The sequence below is a fragment of the Magallana gigas genome, chromosome 5 (genome assembly GCF_963853765.1).
Source record: "Magallana gigas chromosome 5, xbMagGiga1.1, whole genome shotgun sequence".
Lineage (NCBI taxonomy): Eukaryota > Metazoa > Mollusca > Bivalvia > Ostreida > Ostreidae > Magallana > Magallana gigas.
In genome coordinates this window covers 27,669,205-27,682,175 of record NC_088857.1, presented here as the reverse complement: position 1 = coordinate 27,682,175, position 12,971 = coordinate 27,669,205, and the positions used below count along the sequence as shown (strand labels likewise).

Here is a 12,971-nt window from a genome sequence, read left to right as displayed (position 1 = left end):
GGACGGGTAAAAATTGTAAAACCCCGAGCGGGATTCCACATCATGACTTACAGATTTGTAGTTAACCCTCTAACCAACTGCGCTACGCTGTTAGGTAGCAATATTGGGAAAGAAACTGTTTGTATAATTTCACTTCATTTTATTATTTATTTCGATCAACAATACGTCACAACATGGAAGTGTCCCATACCACCTTAATCGGGAGATGGAACTTTTAAACTAAATTCAATGTAAGCGAATGTTTTCTTGTAATGTTTTTTTTTAACTTAAAATATAGGTGTGTTTTGGCAAAAAGAAAACATCACAAACAAATGCATCACCGCTGATAAAGGAAGCGGGGATGAAAGACAATAAATTGTGAATGAAACAGCATATCCTCGGAAGATTTATCAACAACATTTATAAATCAAATGAAGGGATCAAGGATTTTTATAGGGGCTTCTAACCATAGTCCTTAAACCACATCTTGCTACCCTCCTAACCCCTCCCTTCAGCCTCCGATCAACAATTCCACCCCTCCCCTCAAAAGAAAACATCGAAACTTTCTCACGAAAAGGAAAAGGTTAAGTCGTGGGTGGGGAGAGGGGGGTAGGACATTCAGCCAGTCAGAAATTGAGTACTTTAATAGTACCTTTTAATTTATATCCCCGTTTTACCAAACTACTTAGGGGATCATTGATTCTAAGACTTGAATATATTATTTTAATATTACACTAGCTTTAACAATATACCCCGCTCCCTATTTGTCCCATAACGTCATAGGAATGTCGTAAGGTATTGTCCTTTCTGATATATTTCATTTTGTCAAATAAAATATACAACATGACTACTTAAAGTAGTCATGTTGTATATTTTATTTGACAGTATGACTGGAATAATGAAACGGATAAACTTACGAAAAAATGCTCTCTTTTAAAAAGATATAACTTAGTCCCGACTATGCTCTGTGAAACAGGCTCCCAACGCCTAATCTATGCATTACTGTTTATGTCTTTTTTTCTCTGTGTACTTGTTAAAGACCAACAATCAATAACGATGATACATGTAAATAATAATGTAAAATTATTGAATGATTTGAAGCATTACAATTAACCTATTAGTTTTTTTTTTCCAAAGGTAGATATAAGCTTTGATTACAAAACTATGTCCATTTTTTCATTTTTCTCAATTGATGACTATAAAGATAAAACAATTGACAATTTCGGGCAATTGAATTTTTTTCCGGTTGAGTCGAGACCGCAAAGCTATAAAAAAAAAAACACTGAAAAACTTATTAAATGGTATGTCTAAAATAAGTGAAGGATAAAAAATGCAATTGTAGAATTCCATTTGTTTATTGTAATTCCAACATAAATACTTTATAACTGATTAAAAAAACAGAGCTGCAAATACTTAAAATTTAGAATGGTCTTCAACACAGAAGTCATACAATTAGAGAATTAAAATCACAGACAATCTTCAGAGCATCAACTGAACACAATCACTGGGGTCTGTGTCGCCTGAAATAAAAGAAGGTTTAAAATAACTAGAGGTACCGTGATTAAGCTCAAAATGATACCCCTTAGAAAATATAACTCAAGTATTTCTGTATTGTAAAGAAATGGATGCACCTATTTCTTATGGTGACCTTGAACTTGCAAAAATGACAAAGCTCAAGGTAAGGAGATATTTTTAGGTCATAACGAATCTTTGTGTAAAGTATAAAACTTCTAATCATTTTTAATTACAAGATATGACCTAGAGAGGAATTATGCATTTTTTTTTACAATGACCTTGAACTTGCAAAAATGACCTTGGGTTAAGATCATGACACACCCTCCGTTTATAAGCAATCTTTACGTGAAGAAGGAACTTCCAATGTGTCTCCATAAAAAAGGTATAGCCTATGATCTTTTTCATCCATTGACCTTGAACTTGCCAAAATGACCTTGAATCAAAATCATGACACACCCTTAGGTGTTTCAATTCTTATATCCCTTTCTAAATTTAAATTTTTGTAAAACTTTGAACCCTAACTGAGGTCATGATTTGGCTAAGATGTGTCATGAAAGAAATTTTGAATGTCTATCAATACTGAAACATTCCTAGATATTTGTATGCCCTGTGTTGCCATAATTGTTCCAGGATTTATGGTAAAAAAAAATGCAGTCAACATAATGTAGGGATGCTTGCATAGTAATTTCACCAATTATAGCAATAAATAATGTAGTTCTCGAAAAGATTTTAAAAATCAATAATGATTATGAACATGCACCCCTCCTGTATCCCCAATATCCTTCAGACATTCCAGTTTTTAACAAATTTCCGTCACCACTGTATCAGATAGTTTACACAGTAATATTTCAAACTTTACTAGTTATAAATTTCCATGCTAGAATATTCATTTGTTGAACTTTGCACTCCAAGTGGCCCCCATCAACAGTCCAGCTGTTGAAGTCTTTTTTTCTAACTTGAAAGTACACAGAATACACAACTTGTAAATATTGGCACTTCTGATGAAGTGCTTCGTCGTTGAAGATTTTTTTTCTTTTAACAAAAACATTGTGTCAGTTTATCTAGTTATCTCTCTTTTTAAGAGGGGGTAAGATTTTGATCTTATCTTGTGTTTTGTTCTAGAAAAAAAAACCCAAATGAAATGAAATTGGTGGTTCTAGAAAACTGAATGAAATAGTATTTTGATTACACGTATGTACTTTTTGTTTCAGGTCCTGAAAATAATGAATCAAAGAGAAGGAGACTTCTAGACCTGCATGTATTGTCCTGCATATAGTGAAGAAGAACTTTGTTTACATCTTTAGTAAAAGCTTCTTAAATCCTCGTAAACTACCAGTAGTTTCATCATTAAACTTAAAATACTAATACTATTGTTTTGGCAAAGATAAGATTAAGAAAATAATAGGACCCCTAAAACTAAAAGCATATTAAAATACAACTCTATATAAAACTGTATAGCACTGGCCTGCTACAAGGGCTTGGTCAAACATGTATTAATCAAGAGTTTAGACAGGATGGATAAATACATGTAATTGTATTATTAGACTTCTGTTAAACTACACACTGACAGCCTAAAACAAATAGGTACATGTACCATGAAAATATGAAAAGAATGTAAAGAATTACTTTACAATTCAAAGAATGACTTTACTAATTACCGCAATTGTTAAACATTTTTAAATGACCAAGAGGAAATTCCTTTGCTAACAAACCCCTTTAATTGGTATCAAATTTACCTTCTATGAAACAGCTTCAGTAGTATCCAGTGTACTATGAGAGGCCAGACCAAGAGTGCAAACAAGGATTGGCGGTTGAAATCAAAAGGCCACCATTGGGATACCTTATGCAAGAGAGATAATCGTAGTCAAATCGACAAAATAATATACCGGTATATGAAATTAACAGGAGTAAAATATAAATTTAATTGATCTACAAGTTGAAAATCTAATACCTAAATGTAGAAAATCATCAATAAATCTATAACATATAATTCTTCTTCATTTATTTACATGTCATTCTGCATTTTTATAAAAGTTTGTATAATATAAAAAGTTGTTTATTTCATGTATTGTTAACATATATTTACCTTTTTATCTTTTTTCGGAGTTGTATTCTTTCCCTGCAACCATTAAGTGTACAGATAAGTTAAATATACCAATATATAATCAGTATTAAATAAAAGATTGGCTAAAAAAATTAAAATTCTTGTTAATAGGTTCCTTAAAAGAGATGGTTTCTTGCCTTCTATAAAATGAAGGACAAAAATCTACACAATTCTTTTAAACTGATTTAAGCAACATGTGTAGTACAAATTATTTCAATTTACATATTATTATACATGGCATACCTGCTCTGTTTGAGCCTTTTCAAGATTGCTGACCCTCTCCATCACACGATTCATGTCTTGCTGTAAGCGAATCAGCGCTAATGCCATTTGGGCATCAATACTTCCAGGGGGGCCCCCCATGGGGGGTTCTTCATGGCCCCTCCCCCCTCCTCCTCCTGCACCGGAGTAACTCTGAGACCCTGAGGAAACACCTTGCTGGTTTTGCCTTGCACCCATTTGTCTTCCTGCAAGATAAATACATGAATAGTGTACTATGTAACATTGTTTAATAATTGTATAGCAATGACAACTGTTTCATGAGAGAAAAATATAAGTGTAGCTAAAATCTTTTGAATAAGATGTGTTACTGTGTAATTGTACCAGTTTTGTTTGATAGGACCGAAAAACAAGTTCACTGCATGAGTAAAAACACATTTATCTATGCATGGCCAAAATCAAACTGGACTGATAAGTACATTTTGAAACTACAGTACCTGTAATCTGTAGGTACATTGTGTCAGTTAATTAAAGTACCAGCAGTCCCAAGGTACATTGTGTAACTGTTGTTTCACTGATATTTGTTGGCATCAATTTTAGTGAATGTAAATTCTATCAATACAAGATGTTATCAGATATTGCATTTCTATCAAATATTCAATTTCATTGACCAACTTAACAATGAGATCGAAAAAAACATGGCTTTCAAAAAATGTTGATTAAACTACATGTACTTTGAATACCTGGTAATATTTGAATTGTTTACCACTTATTTCAATTTTTTTTTTATCTTAACCAAACCATTGTTCATATTTACTTTTCAAAGAAAAAAAAACTTTATGAAAATTATTTTCTTATTATCAACATGAATATCTGAATAATATCTTCATGATTGCAAACAAATTCTACTACACCTTATGTACAATAGATTTCAAATGTAACAAATGAATCAACACAGGCACTTCTGAAGAATGATGTTTTAAAATTTAACATTTTACTATTATATAGCTCAACCATATATTTATATATACATCATTATAACACAAGTATAATCACATTAAAAAGCCCTTGATATATCACCATTATTAATACCAAAGTAAGGAAAGAATTAACTGTGCAATGGTGAAAATTGTGAGCAGAAAGCAAACACACAGAAACTCACCTCTCAAGTTTTGTCTGACCATTGTCTGACCTTGACCTTGCGAATAGCCCCCGGGGGGAGACATATCACCCCCACCCAGGACACGAACGTCTTTATCAGAGCCGTCAAAGTTGGAGGTGTTAGAATCAAGGTCCCTCTTGTCCCCGCAGTGGTCGTCCTCTTTACCACTGCTGCAGTAGGACAGGTTCATCGTCTCCTGTCCAGGGCCGTTAACCAAGAGACTCTCGCTCATACCTCGTGAACTGACCCCGAAGCCTAGTAAGCGACTCTTGGAGGGAGTGAAGGGAAGGGAGGAATGATTGTGCTCTTGAGATCCAAGCCGAATGTGATTACCTATGACTGTTCCTGGCTTGATGGGTGTGGAATTGGCTACTGTTGGGTAAATTGGTACAGCATCTGTTTCATCCTGAGAAGTTCAGAGATAATATGAATTTCAATCACATATAAAGGATAGTCACAAATACCGTTAAATCATCAAACGAATTTACCAATGATAATATGTTGATTTGACAGAAATATCCCTTTGTATTTCCAGTAGTTAGCAATGCATAAAAAGATGCATATTCTGGAACAATTACGGTAATTTTTTTGTTGGCTCATTTTTTTAGATTGTCAACTTTTCAGAGGTTCATGGGGGTAATTCTGGATTTATGAGTTTGATTAATCATTTAATATTATGTTTCATAATTCATTGAGGATGATAGTTCATTGATGAGCCACCCATGAATATCCCCAAAAAATAACTGAGCCAAAATTAATTCTAAGGACTTCACAGTATTCACAGATTCTTTTACATATACATCTACCAGTCTCAACTAAAGAATGAAGCATAAATAAAAAATAATGCTTAGCTTTAAAAGAAGCTAGCTTTAAACTGTAGAAAAGAGTTATACCTGAGAGGGTTGGTCTGACGTGTCACAGAATTCTTCCTCACTATCCGTCTCACTGGTCACATGATCCCCTGACACCGGGGGTCTGTTCTTGTTTCTCTCCCGCCTCCCCCTGCTGTCCCGATCCTTTGACTCGAAGGGTGGCTTCTCTCTCCTGGGGTAGGCCTGCATTGTTAGTTTGCTCTCTGTGATATGAATGTGGTCACCGTTCATGGTGATAATGTCCTTTTCTTCTTTCTGTACTTTTGAGCTTACAACAGATTGCTCCTGGTCAACATCATCTGGAAAAATCAAATTTACTTAGTCCATATTTTATACATGTTTAACCATATACAGTTAAACTTCGATATCTCGAACACCGATATCTCGAATACAATGGATATGTCAAAGTAATTTTTAAGTCTCAACCACCTATTTTTAAAGTATTTTACCCTCGATATCTCGAATATTCGGATATCTCGAAGTTTTTCAACAGCCCCATCTAGTTCGAGATAACAAAGTTTGACTGTATCACATACATGTTCAGTAAAATATTTTCAAATCAGGTCCTTCCATAAATCACAACTCCCATATTGGAGAAAAGTTTAATAAAGAGCAGTCCAGGGTCATACACTATGTGAACAATTGCTAAATAGTAAGTTTACAACAAATATGCTATTAACATTTGTTATATTGTGCATGCTTCATGAATTGGTTTTACAAATCAAGCAATTTGAGGTCTGTTTGAATTGTCATCAGCATATTTACAGAAAATGACCCACACTGGACAACATATAATGAAGATAAATGACGAATGAAGTTTTTTAAAAACTAAATAATTCTATAGTTTGGACAACATGCAGGAATGCACATATCACAAGGAGTTGACTGTATCATGTTAAACAATTAATCCAAATTCTGATAACCTCCCAACCCCATTTACTGTAGAGGCACATATTTTCGTTGGGTCAAAACTTCGTTGTTTTTAAACCAAAAAAAATTTCGCTGGCATTTAATTTTGTCATATCATAAATTTTTGGTAATTTTAAATATTTGGGTTAAAAATTCCTCACGGAATTAATTTCATTCATTTATACTGTCAACGAAAAAAACGAAATTTAATCCTCAAGGAATATTTCTGCTTCTAGCTACAGTAATTTTTCAAAGGCTGCTAAGAAAAAATATATTTTATCAAAATAAATTATGTTTATCTTTTAGTAATTATAATGGTTATCGATATATGTCATGAAAAACATACCAATTTTATCATCAACATCATTGTCATCCTCGCCACCATTTAGTAACGCTTCTTCTGATTGGTCTAATATGTTATTAACTTCCTCACTCTTCTTAAGAACATTTTCCACCATTTGTGAATGGTCAAATATTTCTAGTGGGGTTCTTTCATCTACAGAAAATGTATTTTTTCATTCTGAATTCCCTGACGTCATAAGTCAAACTCCTCAAAGTTGAATTTTAAAATACATGTATGAGTTACATTCTACTTACATAGGCAAAAGTATTGAAACTATCAATTGCACATGCTATATAAGTTGTATAAAAATACATATACTTGTATCAATTTACCAATATTTAACCCAAAAGAAATACTAAGAAGTGTTTTTATATTCCTGTACCTTTTCAAGCTAAATTCAAGATATGTTTACCTGTGTTTTCATCTGTTTCATCTTCAGCTGGGATGTGGTTTTCTGTTTGTAATGAAGGACTGTCCTTTGGCACCCGGGGTACAGGGGAGTCTTCATCCACAATCTCATAGAAACTTCCCAACTTCTCCATGAATGCTTGAACCTCCTCGTTTTGGGGCATGGCTTCAACAATCTGTGAAGAATTATATCTTTATATGCTTGTATATATACATTAACGATGTAGCAAGCAAACTAGTTTAGAGCAAGGTGATGAGACAGGATAAAATCTGTATAATTTTTTATCGTAGGTACGAGGATTTGATATTGAAAACAAACCTATAAATTCAAGGTTAGTAGAGAAGAATATCTTAATAAAAACACATGCATTCTGAACACAACTCCATGATTAACAAACAAGAGGTCCATGAGTCACATTGCTCATTCAAGGAACAATTTGTAACTGACCCAAGTTGCTGTCTAAACGATTCATTTTTTCAAATTAAATCTTAATTTTATACACACAAGAGGACATTTTAAAAGCAAGCAGGAATAATTGACCCCCTGACAAATGGATCATTAACTGTTTCTTTCCTGACACCTAACGGTTATGGTAAGAGTAGAGTGGAAAATCCTACAAGCTGCTTATATGTTAATTTCAAAAATGTTTACCCTCCCCCCCCCCCCCCATTTTTAATTTTCTTTTAGCAAGTTCTTCACCAGTTCTTACATCCTTGATTCTAAAAATTAAATATATTTTTCTCTTTTCATTTCTGAATTAAACTTTGAACCTAAATTTAAGCTCCTTTCATGAAAACTGTACGGTTTGAACAAAATATTTGGTTCATGAGACATGTGAGAAAAAGACTTTTCAAACACCAAACCCTATAAATTTCCATCAATTAGCTCTCCTTGAAAAGGTTCTCTGTTCCTTAATTTGAATTGATTCGAAAGCCCTTTGCCCAAGAATGCTTTGTGCCAAGTTTGGTTGAAATTATTTCTTCTGTTCCAAGAAAGATGAAAATAAGAAGAGTAAAAGCCGCAGACAACAGATAACACAAAAGCAAACAACAACAGTCATCTTGGTTACCTAAAAAAGGAAACTTATATCTATCATAAATACCAGTACAATTGATATACATGTAAATGTAAGAGTAAAACAGTTAGCCTGTAATTAAATTTCGTATAGAATATCATGCATTCATACACATATATCATTTTCAATTTTAAATATATACAGTTCACATTTTTGTGCAAATAGGACCATGTTTAGAAACTCCGTCACGAGTGCATTGATTAGTAAATAGAACAACCCCATGTAATATAAATAGACACATTCCAGTAATTTCACCTGCTACATGTCAATAAGTATAAGGATTTTACTGAATGAGAGAGAGAGAGAGAGAGAGAGAGAGAGAGAGAGAGAGATATTTTTTGAAAGATTTAGAAAGATTAATAAAGAAAAGAGAGATCTCCTACCCGAGGGTCCCCCTTTTCTTTCATTGCCAACCCCTTCTCAGTGAAGTGTTTGATTGTCTGCAACAGTTAAAAGGAGTTTACTATTTAATTCGACTGACAAAGCAAATATGTGGATCTGGCTCACTTTTGAGCATACAGAGCAACTAGTTGACAACACCAGAAAATTAATTGTATATACCGGGTACTAAAAATCAGCAGAAACAATAAGCATTCAAATGCTGAACTTTTAAAAAAAAATATTATTTACAGTTTAATGAATTTGAAGGAATGTCACCTTTGGAGTAACACAAAATGTTTTAAATGAGGTTCGTATCAAACTTCATAATGTAGCTAGGTTTGTTGTTCTCTAACTTTGCATTATAGTTTCATGACTGAACAAATTAATGCATGCAAAATTGAAATATATGAAACTGAAATTGAAACATATTTCCCCAAAAATACATTATTAACATAAAATTAAGTGAAAACAAAATTCATAATTTTTTATGATATTCAAACTTATATAGAAAAATCCATGAAAGCTAGAACTTAATGCAACAAAGGTATTGATTTGACTAAGAAGTTTTTTTTCTATGGAATAGCATGTTGTCAAATGTGGATTTCATGGCTATATACTCATATATATTGCACAATTTCAAACTGACAAAAGCATTACCAGTAATTTTCACTATGTACTTCTGTGTATCCCCTAATCAAGCTTTACTTTTTTTCATAATAAAGCTAAAATTAAAGTAAATTGATGTCCTGAACAAAAGTAAGGACGATAAGGCCACAATTAAAAATATTTCAGTTTGTCCAAACCCGACCCTTGATGACTGTGTGTGGGTAGGTAGGTAGGCAAATTCTTTTTTTTTCTTTTTTTCAGAATTTGCATGAAGATATTGAAACACCATCATACCTTCGTAGAGACAATCAAAAGCCATGAATTTAAGACCTGTATATACATGTATTAGTCTATTATACTGAATTAAATCATTCAACAATAAATTGGGTTTTTAGTGCATGCCAAATGCCTGGCGTTGGACATCAATACATCCAAGCACAGGGGCTCGTCACGAAGTTTTTCCAACCTTTTATATCTACCACCTCTATACAATAAAATACACAAGGGAGGAATCAAAACTCGAAAAAATCGCTACCTCCCGATATCGGTCGCCTCGTATTAATTCTTCTCGGACGTTAAACCCTGCACTCTAGGTATCATAAGATCGGGAAAGGACCGTAGTTTTTAGGAATACCAGCAAAATTTAAACATCGGCAACAATTTTAGAAGTTGTCACGCATTTTCTTCCAATTTACTCTCTGGTGACACTTTCTTCGATCAGATGTCGCGCTCTCATTAGTCAATTCAATATTCCTCAAGATAACTCGTACGCGGACTTGTATTTTAGAGGGAGGTAGCGATTTTTTCGAGTTTTGATTCCTCCCTTGTGTATTTTATTGTATAGAGGTGGTAGATATAAAAGGTTGAGAAAAAAAACTTCGTGATGAGCCCCTGTGAGTGGACACGAAAAATATCTGAAAAAAAAAATTCTTCCAAAAAACGGCAAAAAAAGAATTTGAGTCGGCGGGGTTTTTTTCGGGTCGGTCGCGTTTGGGCAAACATACAATCTTTTTATTTTGGCCTAATGAAGAATTCAATACCCGGTAAATGTGTCTGACCTTTTTTAGTTCTTCCACATACTTCACCATTGCTTCCTCCTGAGGCATATCTCCTAGATTTGTCCATGCATCCCTTAAAAAAAATAAAATAACAGGCATCACATAGCTTTAAAGTTGAAGAGAATTTGTAAAGAATGTGAATCATTATATCACCTTTATAAATACCGGAATTTGAGACTACAACTAAAAATATTCCACAAGTTCAATGTATTGGATATCAATTTAAAAAATCTTCAGAGACAATAAATAGACTGATGCACTTACTCCTTTATTCTAGATATCAACCTTAAAAATCAGCATCATTGTATCTCTATGTCTCCAGTAACTTGAGAAAGTGAAAGCTTAAGAACCAGATCATCATCTATTCTTTTCTTTAAAAGTTTCAAGAATTACAAAGTAGCAAACCATTTCTTTTTATTAACAATGTCCCAAGCCCAAGGTTTTGGTCTTGTACATTTCCCCTCTGTTGCTTGTTTAAAGTAGCTGTAGAATGTGAGCATCATGTCATATGATGGCTGAAAGGGACCTATAAATGTGAAAACAAAGAAACATTTAAAACAGAATACTTTAAAATTGTAAAAATCTCCACAGACAGGAACTTTACATAAATGAATAACGTGAAAAAACATAATGGTCTGTTTCTAAGGAAAATACCAAGCAAGCAAACTCTGCTTAGTAACACACTGAAAAAAAGCTGTAAAAATACATTGTAATACATTCTCTAGGAAAATAATTTCACTGCACCAAAGAATTCCTCCAATCTCAGTGGCCGTTAATGAAAAAAGCTAAGTTAAACTATACTCTGTCCCAAGATATTTTGGATTCACGTTTGGCTTAATTGTTTGATATTTATAAATACCTCAGGATCCAAACGATGTTCATTTAAAAGTATGAAAAATTTCCAAGATTTCTCAGTCAAAACGCCCCTGTTAGCTTATCAGGTTTCAATACAATGCTAAAAAATGTTACGTCTACGGAGATTTTGCATTGCAGCAAGCCCGGATGATAACGTTGAAATATTGCGCGATGTATTCCGAGTGTATTCCGAATGGAGAAAAGATGTAAACATTCCCCATTATAAATCTCCGTAAGGAATCTGTTTTCGTTCCTGTGAATTTTTCCGAGTGAAAGATGATAATGTGTCAATGAAATTATCTTGGAAAATATCCCTTTCAACTATTTCAATTGCACTTCTTTCACAGGTAAGTGTATTTTTATTAAAAATCGTCCAAACGTGAATCCAAAATATCTTGGGACAGAGTATAATAATTCATATAAAAATAGAAACAGATTGCTTGGTGTGTTGCATATACTCTTTTTAAAACAAGAGAGGTATTTTTTACACACTATGCGCATATTGTATAACTATACATTTTTCTAAGGGTTAGTACTTTTCTCAATGAAGGGGCCACCTTGAATGAATGCTAATATTAGCTTAAATATTCTGACAGAGTTCCCCCAGCCGCAATTTGATTGGTTTATCAAAGACGTCATTAAGACTTGACCTCCAAGCGGGTGTTTCAAATGTTCGACTGGATTACTTTTCAACTTGTCAAGTGTTACCTATCCTCTCACAATCCATATCTTATGACGTGAACGACGTTGTTTTCAAAATTGTTAACAAAAAAGGCTTGGATATCAACTATAATAATCCCACTAAAATTGCTAAAATCATGATATGCCTACGGATTAAAAATAAATGGCAGTTATTTTGTTTTAATCCAGTTTGATTTCTTGATTATTTATAATAAGTCGACTACACCCTGGGAAAGTCAGTTGCTGGGGACTTGTTATTCTCTGCACATACATTAAATCGCGTGGTATATACTACAACACTATATGAAAGATTAGTTAAGAGTAAAGTAGCAATAAAATAAACAATAAATAATTCAATATTCACCATCTTTAGGTAAACTATGAATCACTTTCACTGCAGCGTCAAATCGTTCCTTAGGTAAGTTCGCCATTTTGAACAGAACTAGATCATGTGACAGACATCGCCGATTATCGATCCCGACAATTATGCGCATGGATAGAATCTTCTTTAATATACCTTTTGTGTGGATTTTGAAAAACACCAAACGATAACAGTATAAATCATAGCTTGAAAAAAAAATAACTTTTTGATTTTTGGACTTATTTGAAAAGAAATACTTTCATGTGTGAGGCGCCGTTTTAATATTTTTTAAAGTATTTTCTGATATCAAAAAGTAAATAAATATTTTCTGTATGAAAATATATATATATCAGACAGTTTCATGCGCGGGTCCAGAAAATTATTCCAAGGCGGGGGGGGGGGGGGGGGGTCCGACGGTTACTAGTATTTGAGTTTGCCGGGG

The 12,971-nt window shown here is 33.4% G+C and overlaps 1 protein-coding gene across 3 annotated transcripts; it reads right to left on the bottom strand.

Moving 5' to 3' along the window:
- Positions 1-1,333: 1,333 nt before the first annotated feature.
- On the bottom strand, positions 1,334-12,668 carry LOC105331237 (acyl-CoA-binding domain-containing protein 5). 3 transcript variants are annotated; one of them, XM_011433350.4, is made up of 12 exons: positions 12,533-12,668; positions 11,038-11,158; positions 10,633-10,705; positions 8,971-9,027; positions 7,516-7,687; positions 7,107-7,256; positions 5,873-6,150; positions 5,313-5,385; positions 3,842-4,065; positions 3,581-3,613; positions 3,231-3,334; positions 1,334-1,499 (listed from the first exon to the last, which is right to left on the bottom strand). In XM_011433350.4, exons 1-12 carry the CDS (start codon positions 12,660-12,662, stop codon positions 1,481-1,483), a joined length of 1,434 nt encoding a protein of 477 aa, XP_011431652.3. In that variant the 5' UTR covers positions 12,663-12,668; the 3' UTR covers positions 1,334-1,480. The 3 variants fall into 3 exon arrangements, with proteins under 3 accessions (XP_011431652.3, XP_011431650.3, XP_011431651.3); XM_011433348.4 differs by having other exon boundaries at positions 1,335-1,499; positions 4,980-5,385; XM_011433349.4 differs by lacking the exon at positions 8,971-9,027 and having other exon boundaries at positions 1,335-1,499; positions 4,980-5,385.
- Positions 12,669-12,971: the final 303 nt, after the last annotated feature.